Genomic DNA, 14153 nt, shown 5'->3' on the forward strand with positions numbered 1-14153 from the left:
TTGACATATTTAAGAAGACCTATCCCAGTTATTTTCAGAACAGCGAATTATCAGTGAGAACATTTAGAACTCTTGAGAAACAATTTACCAGTTGTAAACACTACACTGATCCTATGCAAATCAAAAAGAATACTCCAATAAAAAGATTTATACCAAGCCAATAGACACAGAAGGCACAAACTTAGTAAATCATGTTTTTTCCATGTTGTTAAAGAGTGCTCTATGGAGGAGATAACTAAATTTAGCCTACAAACAGACTTAAAATTAAAAAAATAAACTTAAATAAATAAAGGCAAGAAATAATGCTGAACAAGAATTTTAACTTTTCAAGACATTTCCAAAAAAAAATCTTTTTTATAGTAAGATTTTCCCAACTACATAAGAATAAGTATGTTAGAATGAATAACTTTATGTTATTTCTTCAAGAACAAATGGGTATATTCTCCTCTTTTTTTTTCATTCATGATCATCAAAAGAGAATCACAAATCCAATTCATTCCTCTCTCAGATGTAAAAATGTGTCGATTTCTTTTTTTTTTAAAGAGAGAGAGAATTGTTTTAATATTTATTTTTCAGTTTTCGGCGAACACAACATCTTTATTTTATTTTTATGTGGTGCTGAGGATCGAACCCAGCGCCCCGCGAATGCCAGGCGAACTCGTTACCGCTTGAGCCATAGCCCCAGCCCAATTTCTTTACTTCTAAGAGAATACCATGTTGGGTGAAGCCTGGATCAGTAAATGTTATCAATAAGCACAACAGACTGTGACTTGATGACAGATTGTGACTTGGTATGAAAAATACCAGTATTTCTTTTAACTATTAACATTTAACAGATAAGCAAGGAAAACCTATGATTTTAAAAAATAAAAATTAGTTAAAAGTTATAACCAAAGAAGCACTTGAACAGCATGAGTCCTGGGAAAAAAAGATGATCCCCAAAAGTTATGAAAACTAAACTAAACCTCAACAGCACAAATGTGCCCAAGCACAGCAGGCACCTGTCATTTTCATCCAGAAGAAGATGTGAAGTAGATGTTTAAAACACTCATTCTTATAATTTTTATGTTTTTATGTATCAGCTTAAAATTTTTTTAAAGAAAAAATATATTAATTCTTGGTATTACCAGATATTTTAATTTTTTCCAAATTAGCAGGTGAGATGTGCTACCTTATTGTTCTCTTATTTTCTGTTTTCTTTGCATTCTTCACTAGGATATTGTTCATACCACTGTGTTCATTAAAAGGGCTGTTCATGAGGCGCTTGTCCAGTAAAACACCCTCAGGTGGAAAGTGTTTTCCTGTCTCCTCTTCTAAGAACCTGATGCCAACTAAAGCAGACTGTGTCTAGGCACCTACAGAAAAGTGGTGGCTAGAGCCCCTAGGCTTCTGGCCCCTGGTTCCTCCACCTCTGTCACTAATTCTTTATCACTCTCATCAAGAAAAGCTGAAAATAAGTGTGCAGGAAGAAATCCAGTTTGTGTCTGCCCAACTCCAAGTGGCAAAAAAAAGAACTAGAGGTCTCTCCAGGCTATCTCCTGAAGATTCTGAAAGAGAGAATTAGATTCCTGAAGCAGCAGGAAGCAGTGGCTCAGGAAGAGCAAAGAGAAAAGCCTGTCCTTTGCAACTTGACCACACAGATGACAAAAAAGAACAGGACTTTTTTATTCATCTTTGAATAATGTCGCCTGTTTGGTATTCCAGGATGTAAACTTGTATAGATATGTTCGTTCAATTAGCTTTGTTGAATAAGCATTTAATTTTTTAAATTAGGCTAAGATTTAGTTATTCAAAAGCAAGTAGTTGTGAAATTAGAAAATTAAATAATGGTTACTTAGCTTGATATTCAACAGAATGCAATAAATGTTGTTTCTTTTTTCTTTGTAGTCCTGGGGATTAAACCCAGGGGTGCTTTACCACTGAGCTCCAACCCCAGCCCTTTTCACTCATGAATTTATTTTTTAATTCTAAGACAGGATCTTACTAAATTGACAAAAGATATTCATTTAACGCCATACTTAGAGTCCATGCTGCTCAACTATGAAGTTTCTATAATATGTAGAAACAAAACATAAGTCCTCTGCCATAGTCCAAGTTTTCTTCTGTCATAGTGAAGCCTTCAGACCATACCTATAAATGGCTCTTCAAAAGTACCCTGCAATTTCAAAACCGAAGTACAAATTAAATTTCTACCCTTTTTTCATGTGCCCCATAGGTGACAGTACCTCCGTTTTTAATGACAGTCCGCTGTTAAAGAATATTGTTGCAACAGCAATGTAGGATACGGTTATTTCTGGCTTCAGTGGTCCTAAAAAGAGAGAAATTAGCTACTGTTAGAAAAGAATTTCCAGTAGAAAATTTGGCATGGAAGAAAATTCTGTTGTAGGAGAGTGAATGCTACCTTAAATATTAGCACCGCACCGCACCCCACCCCACCCCACCCCTGCCCAGCGGAGTTGCTCATTTGCTGTAATGCAGCCCAACCCCAGAGAAGATTTTCCAGAAGGCCAGGATCAGGGCTCTCTGGCCCAGCACATTATCCTCAGACTAGAAGAATAAAAAAGCTCACAGGAGAGTAGAAAAGCACCTGCCTTCAATACAGGTCCTATGTATACCACTCATGACTGCTGCTACAACAATCAAAATAACCCAATCTCAAAAAGAGAATCAATGAAAGAAGTTCCTTTCTCTAATATAGTGAATGTCATTTCATAGCAGAAATAAAAGCATGTATCCATACATGCCTTCAGTTCTAGTCTAGAGTGTTCTTTCTACCAAAATGTACTGAGCATATCCTATGTGAGATACTGCACACAGAACACTTAACTACTTGTGCTAGGTCCTGGGGACATGACAGTGAACCAGACAGGCCTGGTCCTTACCCTCCAGAAAATTCCCTCTGGAGCTACACTGGCATCATTAGAATTGTATTAATGCTATGAGAACAACAGGGGCCATTCTGATATTTAAGTATCATTTGTTGACTTTTACACAATCAGCTTGAAGACCTAATGTGCTAACCACAGAAAAATTCTCCTTTAAAAGATGCAATTCTGAGGAAATGCCATTTTATACCTGTGTACAAGCAGTTTTCCAGCAGTGGCAATTTTGACCCACAGATATCTGGCAATGGTTAAAAAGTGTTTGGTTGTCATAACTCAGCAGGGAGGGTGTGCTACTGGCATCTGGTGGAAAGAGATCAGGAATCCTGCTACATACACATCCTGGTAGGCGTGAAACAGCCCCTCTAACAATAAATTGTCATGTCCAAAATGTCATTAATATCCCAGCTGAGAAACCCTGATATATGCCGTATATACCAAGATCTTAAAATCTGAGATCAACTCATATTTGACTTTCTGTAAAGCCCTCTGTACTGGATTGGGTAGTATCTTCCCAAAAGTCATGTCCACCCAGGACTTGTGAATGTGACCTTATTAGGAAATAGAATCTTTGCAGATATAATCAAATTTACATGAGGTCTTATTGGATTGGGATTGTTACAAATCCAATGACTGATATTCCCCCTCCCCCCCCCCCCCGACACACACACACACACCAATGACTCATATTTAATAAATAGGAAAACCTGGATACAGGCACACACAGGGAACATGGCCCCGTGTAGACTGAGGCAGAGCCTGAAGTGATAACACCACAAGGCAAGGAAGCCAAAGACAGCCGCAACTACAGCAAGCCAGAAGCAGCAAGGAAGGCTACTTCCCCAGAGCATGGAGAACACCCTGACTTTGGACTTCTGGCCTCCAGAACTGTGACAGAATACATTTCTGCTGTTTTAAGCCACCTGATATGTGGTAATTTGTTGCTTAGGTCGTTTGTTGCCTAATTTATTTTCCTTAAAACAAAACAAGACAAAAATTGTGGCTCCTCCATCCTCCAAAACCTTCTGCCATATCCACAGACACTGCTCAAAAAATAGAGAAGACCAAGCTCAGAAATAAAAACTACCATTCACTCATTCAACAAATATTTATTGTGCAACTACTGTGTGTTAGGCATTTGTAGAACAACAATGCATAAAAGAAACAAAGATCTCATCAAACACTGCAATAAGTTATTTTATATACCTGGCATTAATACAAACCATTTTGCTGAGATCTGAGAAAAGGGAGCCAAAGGATGAATACAAGTATGAAAAGCATGATGTTTGGGGACAATAAAGGCTTTTCATCAACTTTTCTCAGGAAGTACTTTTTTTTATAATTGTGAATCTGCTCAGCAACTCAAACGTACTACTTCAACAGCTGAGAAGGGTGATTTAAGAGCAGATTTTATAAAATTTGAGTCTTTTTTTTTAAGAGAGAGAGAGAGAGAAAGAGAGAGAGAGAAATTTTTTTTAATATTTATTTTTTTTAGTTTTCGGCGGACATAACATCTTTGTTTGTATTTGGTGTTGAGGATCGAACCCGGGCCACACGCATGCCAGGCGAGCGCGCTACCGCTTGAGCCACATCCCCAGCCAAGAGCAGATTTTAAATCCAAGGAATCTGGCTTGTTTTGGAAGAGGATGGTTCCTAGGAATTTTAAATACCTTGCTTTTTGAAACTCATGTCATTTTTATTTTCCTCTTATGCCCTGCTTTTTTGAGATCTTATTCTTGTTAATTGTGGTTCTGTTCTCAGTGATGCCTCCAGAATTTCTATACAGGAAGGGTCAGATTTAGCAATATGGCTGCAGGGGAGAGCTAGGGGACCACAGACCAGTTGTAAAGCCAGCAGGAGGTATTTACCTGGATTACATGGCTCTTTGGGTAGCTCAGGCATTCACTTTTGTTGACCAATAATTTTACTTCTTTTTGTTATTGTTGTTGTTTTGATAGAGCTGAGGCTCAAACCCCTGCTAGTCAAGCACTCTACCACTAAGCTATACCTCTAGCCCACATAATTTCACTTTTTAAGAAGCTAATTCTTCCCATGCTCTACACACATATACATAAATACACAGAACTATTTAACTAAATTGGCATAATCCAATGAAATAATCCTGGACTTTTAATATTTTAAATCCTTAAGATTAGGTATGTTGTCTTTTATAATAGATGCACATGTAAATAACTCTAATCTACAAAAGGACACAATGAGGTTATTCCAGGGCTCCTTAAAATATACCTGTAAGGGAGAAAGAGGAATTAATTTTGACTTCAGAGAAGTCACTTCTGAGACATACTCAACCAATACGCTAACAAACGGCTCAAGTTGGGAATGTGGAACTGGAAGTCACCTAGAGCAGAAAGAAAAACTTGGCAAATATTTGCAGAGCAAAGAGTTGAAGCTGAGACATAAAAATGATATCTGGCCCTTCCTTGAGCTAATAATTATGTTCTCCAAGTCACCAAAATAACTAGATTCCGATCTTAAATGGCTAACCTGAAAATATATTTTTACTTTTCTTTTAAACAAAATCCAAAAAATGTTCATCCAAAAAATGGAATGGGTAGCACATCAATCAAAAGAAAAACTGGCAACTGAAAAAAAATAAGGCAATTTCTAATAGGAAGAAAAAAGAAAATGTTTTGGAATACTTAAAAAAGCAAGGAATTATTACCATTTCACAAAAGCCACTCATTATCAAAGTAAATTACACTTTCAAACATAATCCAAAATATTCTAAGATATTTGTGGCAATAAATGTAGGTTATATCATGTTTCTATTTTTTGTTTTTATTTTTGTTTTGGTACTTGAATTGGACCCAAAGGCACTTAATCCCTAAGCCATATCCCCAGCCCCTTTTTTTATTTTTTTATTTTGGGACAATGTCTCACTGAGTTGCTTAGGTCCTCACTAAGTTGCTGAGGCTGGCTCTGAATTCATGATCCTCCTGCCTCAGCCTCCCAAGCCGCTGGAATTATAGGCATGCAATACGGCACCCAGCTCCAGTTTTTAATGGAAAAACAAAGCAACTTCCTTTTTAGGGTTAATGTCTTATTAACAACAATAATTTAATACACAAATGGAAAGGACAAACTTCCTCTATACTTCCAAAGAAACATTTCTCTTCCCAAGAATGAATAGAACAGTGTTGAACTGTCATAAACTCTAAGGTATGCAATAATAATGCAGGGCTTTCCTGGGTCCCATTAGAATAGGTTGTCAATATCTCAGGATCTACATATTTATATCTTCTAAGACATTTTTTTAACCTCCTATATATTTAAAAATGAAATATAAGCCAGGGACAGTGTGCATGCCTATAACCCCAGCAACTAGGGAACCAAGCAATAGGATCACAAGTTCAAGGCCAACCTGGGCAACTTAGCTAGACCTTCAACAAGTTTGTGAGACCCTGTTTTAAAATAAAAAATAAATGGGGCTGGAAATATAGCTCAGTGGCAAAGCACTCCTGACCCCTGCGTTTAATCCCCAGTACCAAAAACAGAAAGAAAAAAAAAAGAAAGAAAGAAATGCAAATGAGTAAAAAGAGCAGTGAACTAAGAATTAAGTTATCTAAGCTAATATCTACTATACTTCTTTCCATTTGGAAAGTTATTCAACTTATTTAATTTTAGGATTACTAAATCTATAAATTTCTTAGCACACTAACTCACCAGATGTCAGTAAAGACTTTTTTTAAGGGAGGTCTGACCACACATATGTGCAATACTTTAAAAGTCTTACACTTAAAAATAGAGTGTAGGGGCTGGGGATGTAGCTCAGTGGTAGAGCATCAGTGGTAGGGCATTAGTTTAGCATGTGCAAGGCCCTGGTTTAATCTCCAGCACTTGAACAAAAAAGGAAAGAAAGAAAGAAAGAAAAAAAAAGAAAGAAAGAAAGAAAGCCACACGCTGGCTTAAAATACTTCCAGCTCTTAATATTCTACTTCTACTCTCTTATAATTAAGCAAAGAAATGAATTATCCTCTATTAATGCCATAAGGAGGAATGGAAATGGGAAACAATATTTCTAAGATACAATAATGTACCAAAACATCAATAAGCAAAGGCCAAGGGAAGAAATATGATTACAGGATCTAGCTCATATCTGCCACTGCCAGGGGAGCTGGAGGGAACTGATTCACCATTCAACAACCTTCCTGCTGGCACACCATTTAGGGAACATAAAGTAAAAGTAATTTGCAAACCTAGCCCCCACAGATTTAAACTTAAAGATCATACGTCACCAGTGATTTCATCTAAAAACTGAGCAAACAGATCTAACACCAGAAGTTCTAACTAGTGAAGTGTATGTTGCAGATGGCTACAAACATGGTCTAAATCTTACTGCTTGGTTAGTTCCAGGCACAGAAGGTTTTCCTTTGACAGAACCTGAAATACCAGCTTTCAGAAGAATTTCTCAAAAGCTTACCAAGAGGCTGTGTCAAAGAAGAAACCCATATCTTCAGAGGGAGAAACCACTAGGAATAACAGGGTTGTTCTCACAGTTATGTACTGTACATATTTTGCACTATGTATAGAAGAAAAAAAAAACATTTTAAACAAACAAAAAAGCTTTCATCTACAAGATCACTGTTTAATTCATTCCATTTAAAGTGATTCCGGAGCTGAGGTGGTAGATCACCTGCCCAGCATGTGCAAGGGCCCGAGTTCAATCCCCAGCATTGTAAAAAACAAAAACTAAAAAGCACATAACAATTCCAAAAGCAACTTAGAAGGAACTACTATTTCATTCACTTCCACCATGTTTTCATAAAGAGGTACAAACAATTTCAAATATCCTATGAGCACTTCCTACTATAAAAAGATCGTGTGTTCTCTTCTATCCTTATTTGCCATCCTTGTGAGACTTAGATATTAAATCAACAAATAAACTCGAAGATTGACAAGGTCAAAGATAAATGAAGAAATTCAATTAATGTTGATGAAAAGTAGGACGAGCTTGTCTAAAGGTAGAAGGAGGAGGTTCTAAAAGGCTAATGATATTTCCAGGGTTCCCACCAGTGTCCTCAGGCCACAGTACAAAGCTTCCAGTATACAGACTTAGGTAGGTTTTCAGCCCATCTGCGTTTCCTTGCCAAAATACACATCACTTAGGGTTTCACACAGTCTGTATCTGTGAGACTGCTAGTAGAGCTACTGAATCCCAGCAGCACACGGAAGTAGTGTCCTGAAATGAAAGAGTGCAACGTGTCAGTCGGCTTGGGAGTTTCTGGAGTGGCAGCAACTCCAGCAAATCATCACTCTCCAACACGTGGGCTACCAAATCTGAGCTGGGGGCAGTGTGACCATTCCCCCCCCCCCACACACACACACACACTTTTTTTTTTCCCCCTAATGTGCGGAGGGGGAGGAGTCAGAAATCGACTAGAGCACGAGGTTCACTCCGAGATAGATAAGAATTCTTATCTAGAAGGGCAGCCTGGAGTCCCTGGGGATGGGATGCCACTTGGAAGGCAAGAGGAGTTAAGTTTCCCTCTCGGTAACCTCACTCCTAGACAGCGAGGCTGGTCAGGGATTGCTCCTAGAAAAGGCAACCTGCACTCGAACGCCTCTGCCTCGCTCCTAACTACAAGTCCCCTTTAGGGGTGGAAAATGACAGACCGAGCCGAGGGCCGAGGGACCCGCCGGGCTGGCCACCGCTCGGGCGAGAGGCACTGGCGGCGGCGGCTCGCCCCTCCTTCCCCGGACTCGCGGGCCGGTGCCGACGCGGGAGCCGCCGCGCCGCCCGCGGAGGTGCGACTTACCCCCGTTCACGCCCACGGACGGCTTCAGCTTGGCTCCGGCGATGGCCAGCACTATCCCGACCATGAACCATTCTTTCCTCACCCTCTCCAGCAGCCGCATGTTTGTTAGGGTGGGTGGGTTTTGTTTATTTGTTTGGCTTTTTTTCTTTTCAAGCTGCGATCCCTGAATCCCCGGGGCGTCTCCACACTTTCCTGGATCCCTCCAGACATGCAGCAGAGCAAGTCAAATTGCCTCTTGTAAACTAAAGACCAGAGGGTTGCTCCGGCGGCTAGGAGGAGGGCTGGGAGTAGTAGTATCCAGTGACAGGAAAGTCTCACTGAGCGCCGCCATCACTACCACGCACCTCCTAATAGGCGCGCACACGCGCCCTTAGCCGTTCCGGCCGCGGGGTCCCAAGCAAAGAGGATCTGCAGCGGAGACTTGGCCCAGACTGACGATAGCAGGCGATGGGGAAGGAAGGCTGGCCACCGGCAGAGATTAACAGACGCGCTGCCGTCCAGACCTGCCAAAGCTAGGGAATGAAGGGGACTTAAAATTGTCTTTGGGCGCCGCAGATACCCAGCCTCATCAAGGGTCTTTCTGCAATAAACGTTTAGGCAAACCTGCCCGCGCCCCTAGAGCATGCACGCACCGAGATTCTCTCCTCTGCACTGCCATGAGCCACTGGGAAGGTGGGGCGTACAAGGTTTGGACAGGAATTTCTGGGTTGGAGCGGCGCTGGCTGGGCGCAGGCTTCTGAGGCGCGCTTCTTCGGGACATTACGACGCCTCCCGGACGCCGGCGTTGACGCTGCGCGGGGGAAGGGCGGCCGCTCCCGCTCGCCGGGTTCCGGGCTGGAACTGCCCGACCCAGACGCGCTCAGCTGTGTGCGCGGGAAAGCGGCTCCTGGTCTGGGATGCGGGGGTGGATTCACAATCGGGCCGCGAGCGGACGCCCGGGTTCTCCAGACCCCTGGCTTCCAGCAGCCGCCGCAGAGACGGACCTCGCCGGATCGGCCGCTTGAGGGTGGGCGCCCGACCCGCCTCCACTCCCATCCCGGGCCAGCACCTGCGCCCGGGGCTGGGTAGTGCCAGGGAGCGGCAGGGAGGGCGTTCGGTTCCTCCCCAGAACTGACCACCCAAGCAGCAGGACGGCTCTGGGGAGGGGTCAGGGACTCCAAAGCAAAAGTAGTGAGGGACTGAGGGGTGTGGCTCCTCGATCTCTTCCAGTGTTTTCTAAGTGACCGTGACCCTGAGAGCCTCATGAATGGACTCCTTACCGGTACACACTGTAGGAACCCCGACTCCTCTCCATTGTGTATCCAAATAAAGACACAAACTACTGTGACATTTTGGGGTAGCCTGACATCTGCCACTTGAATGATTAACTGTGGAATTTTAGGTTTGAAAGGGATGGTTTGGTGATGCTAGACTTTGAATTCCGAATTCATGCAAAGCTTGAAAGAGATTCATCATGTACTTTCCCCTGTTTAGTTTAGCTTTATCATGATGACATGACTTGCTCCCCCAAAACTCAGCTGCCTTCAGCAGTTGTGATATCAGTTGTAGGTTACACAGCACCCCGTGTCATGTAAATTATACATCAGACAGCGTGATGAAAAGTTAGTCTCAAGATAAAAAGAATAGGGAGACACAGATGATATTAAACAATTTACCCTGAAAAGAGAGAAGCACATGAAGTGTGATAAAATCAGATGTTAATTATAAAGGCAGTCACAAGGAAAATGGAGGAATATGAAATACAGTTTATGACACAAATTATTTTCTTATGGTAACTTGTTTGGATAAGAGTTGTGTATCTTGGTCATTGAAGGGTATTTTGGTATTTAAAGATCATTACAAGAATTGAGCTGGTTTCACTTTGTGGCTCTTCACAAATTTTTATTTGCTAAGATGGGTCTGTTTAGAATCTCAGAGACATGTTTCCGTCTTGGTTTTAAAAGTACTTGAAGGAAAAGAAAGCATTGCATTGAAGGCTGAGGCTCCCAGAACAAACACCAGAATGGATGGCTTCAACACAACAGAAGTTGGTTGTCTCACAGTTCTGGAGGACAGAAGTCCAAAATCAAGGTGTTGTCAGGGCCACACACTAGAGGAGCATCCTTTCTTGCCTCTTCTGGTTTTTGGTAGCTGTCTACATTCCTTAGCTTCCCTGGTTTTATGCCTTCTGTGCTCTAGTCTCTGCCTTTGTGTTGCATGACATTTTGCTGTGTGTCTGTCTAGTGGCAACATCATTCCAGTCTCTTCATCTGTTTTTCTGTTACCCTGCTTTCAGATTTGTCTTATAAAAACACTTGTCATTGGATTTAGAACCTACCTACCTAATCCAGAGAAAGCTCTCAAAATCCTTTACTTAATTACATCATGTATATCCTTTCCCCAAATTAGGAAACTGCTTTGTTGAATAGTGTCCTCCAGAGATCCATATCCTTCTCAAATCTCAGAATTTCCAATTTAGTTGAAAATCAGATTTTTGCAGTTTTAGTTAGTCAAGATGAGGTCTTTACCAATTAAGGCAAGGCCTAAGTTCAATGGCTGGAGTCCTTTTAAGATTATAGTGTGAAGATAAACAAGAGAGACACACAGAAGGGAAGACCCTGTAGAGATGGAAGCAGAGATGTACCTGCAAAATAAGGAACGCCAAGGACTGCAAGCCACCACCAGGGCTAAGAGAGAAATGGGACAGACTTTCCCTCAGTGCTTCCAGGAGGAAACTGGTGACACCTATTTCAGACTTATGCCCTCCTAAACTTCGAGAAAATAAATGTTGTTTTAAGCCACACAGTTTGCAGTAGTTTGTGACAGTGAAGCCAGATTTACAGATAGGTAGTTAGTGTAGTTAGGTAAATCGGGTCTAATCTTGAGTAAAATGAAGGCCATATTGAGAATGGAGTCCAGGAAAAGGGGAATTGAAAATGTCCTCAAGGTGCAGAGCCCATCCCAAGGAAATGTTAATGAAGCAGCTCCCAGAAAACAGGAGATGCTAATCCAAAAGCCAACCCGGCCAGATTACTCCTTCTGCCCACCTGTCCCCCACCCTTTGGGCCTTCCCACCTACATTCCATCACTGCAAGACAACAGAACTAAGGACAGGAATTCGGGAAAGCTGAGAGAAGACCTTAGCTATAAAAGAGGGAAGACCTCTCCCTTCTATGGATTCCACCTCTTGGGTCCCCTTCTTCCTCCTGGGAGAAGTCTTTTCTGCTGTTCTTTAATAAAGCTTCTATTTCCACTCTAAACTTGCATTCGGGGAAGCAAGGACTCGTCACCGGTAAACAGCGGTAACAACAGCAGCCCTAGGGAACTAGTATAGTGATAGTTATAAGTTCCAAGAATCTGATATAAGTTTCTCCTCGGTGTGACCACCATTCAATTCAGTACAAGACTCTTTCCTAGCTTCTCTTTGTTGCATTTTCTCTGCCTCTTCACATTAGGGGGTTTTTGTTGTTGTTGTTTTGTTTTTGCTTTTTCTATATCAGCCACTTCTCCTGACATCATCCTAGTCAAAATGGATATGAGAAAGCCACATCTCTAAAAAACAAAAGCTGTTGACTCAATCAATTTTGTTTTAATCCATTTTCTGTTGCTATAGCAAAATATCTGAGACTAGATAATTTATAAAGAATTGTTTGGTTGGCTCATGGTTCTGGAAGTTGGCAAGTCCCAAGATCATGACTGGCATCTGGAGAGAGGCTGCTCACTCCATCATAAAATGACGTGGCAAGACCAAACAAGTTGTTACCCCAGCCTCTCTTCTTCCTTCCTATAAAGCAATTTCTATTATTAGGGGGCCCCACCCTCATGCCTTTGTCTTAATCCTAGTTTCCTCCCAATGGCCCTCCCTCCAAAGGCCCTGCTTCCAAATAACATTTGCATATGAGTTTGGGGACTGTTTCCCACACTAGGACTGAGGGTGGCAGAGGGTAGGGGGGACACATTTAAACCATAGCAAATATATTTTTTTAACTGAAGAAATTTTGAGTGTGACTCTACTGTACCCCAAGCACATATCAGGCGCTGCACATTTGATGGTGAACAAAAAGAGACACAAAACCTGCCCTTGCAGAGTTTATAATCCAGTAAAGGAAACAAAATTCGAGCAACTTGTGATTTGTGGAAGGAAAAGAGCAAGATATTGAGAACACTCTAGATTGAGAAAGGTATCCCTGAGATTTGAAGAGTGAAAGGCGGAGAAGGCCCAGGCAGGGAGGAGCTTGGTTGACTAGTCAGTAGCAGGGGAGGCATGTCAGAAAGGTGAGAGCTTACCAGGCTGAGATCACGTCCAGGTTGTGGTAGTTGTAGTAAAGGATTTGATTTTTATCAAATGCTAAAGAATTTTAACTAATGAATCTTGAACTTGCAAGTAGTATGCCCAATTTTGTCAAAGAGATTATTATAGAAACAGCCTGGACAGTAATGCAGGAAGAAATGACTAAGTCATGGAGCTGGAAAAACAATTTGTATAAGAACTGCTAGTTGAGCAGGAAGAATGAAAAATGATTCACCAGTCACCTGTGAGGGAACAGGGAGAAAATCTAAAACAACTCACAGGAATTTTTTGCTAGATAGACATTAGTGCTAATCTTTACAAAGAAGATTTGGGGAAAAGATTGTAATTTGGTTTTGTATATCTTGAGTTCCAGGACCACTGGAGCACGGACATAGAGCTTTTCAGGCAGGAAAAATAGAAGTTCAATCTCATGAGAAGGAATTTGTCTCAAATTGTAGCTCTGAGATTCTTCAATAGGATTTTGGAAACCATCGGTATTAATATAGCAGATATGGTCTTTTTAAGCTTTGTTACTTACCCTGGCTAATTAATTTCTTTGAATGTAGTTCATTTACTTTTATTTATGAACAATTACTGTTGCCAAAAACTTACAGGTATTACCTGTGCTTCCTCTTGTGGAATTTATGCTAAATATAATGTGATAGGAATTCCATATTATTGGGCTGCTGAAAACATTCAGTGGGATAGTGAAATAATTCTTTTGTGAAATAATTGCTCACTCATTCTTTCATTCAGCAAACAGTTGTTGGGCTCCTGTTATGTACTAGGCACTAGTCTAGATACTGGAGTGATGAGAGAAAAAATAAGAAATATGGTGTGAGCTCTCCTTGAGTGTTCTAATAATGACATAAAGAAGAAAAGTAACAAGTAGTGGTGAGGGCCATGATGAATAAAACAACTTCATGTGATAATAATTTTAACTGAATGGTCAAGAAAGGTGACTTAGTTCAGGATGATACACCAAGTTCACATAGACTTGGCTGAAACAAGACACATTAATTTCCCTCCCTTCTGGAGAAGTCTAAGATCAAGGAGCCAACCGATCTCAGTCTGGTGAGAGTTAGTTTCCAGTTTACAGATGACCATCTTCTTACTATGTCCTCAGCTGGCAAAGAGCAGAAAGAGTCAGTGTCTCATCTAATAAGGGCACTAATCCCATTAGGAGGACTTTATCCTCATTACCTAATTACTTCCCCAAAGCTC

At 41.2% G+C, this 14153-nt stretch overlaps 1 protein-coding gene across 1 annotated transcript in view; it reads right to left on the reverse strand.

Annotated features, from left to right (window-relative positions):
• The window catches only part of Slc10a7 (solute carrier family 10 member 7), a 253890-nt gene extending 244936 nt beyond the window's left edge, over positions 1-8954 (reverse strand). Inside the window, exons 1-2 of the mRNA XM_026392715.2 lie at positions 8660-8954; positions 2226-2308 (exon numbers count right to left, since the gene is read on the reverse strand). Of these exons, the coding sequence (XP_026248500.1) occupies positions 2226-2308; positions 8660-8759 (183 nt within the window). The 5' untranslated portion in view covers positions 8760-8954. The remainder of the gene's footprint in view (positions 1-2225; positions 2309-8659) is intronic.
• Between the last annotated feature and the right edge of the window lie 5199 nt (positions 8955-14153).

This window comes from Urocitellus parryii, chromosome 10 (genome assembly GCF_045843805.1).
Source record: "Urocitellus parryii isolate mUroPar1 chromosome 10, mUroPar1.hap1, whole genome shotgun sequence".
Taxonomy (NCBI): Eukaryota; Metazoa; Chordata; class Mammalia; order Rodentia; family Sciuridae; genus Urocitellus; species Urocitellus parryii.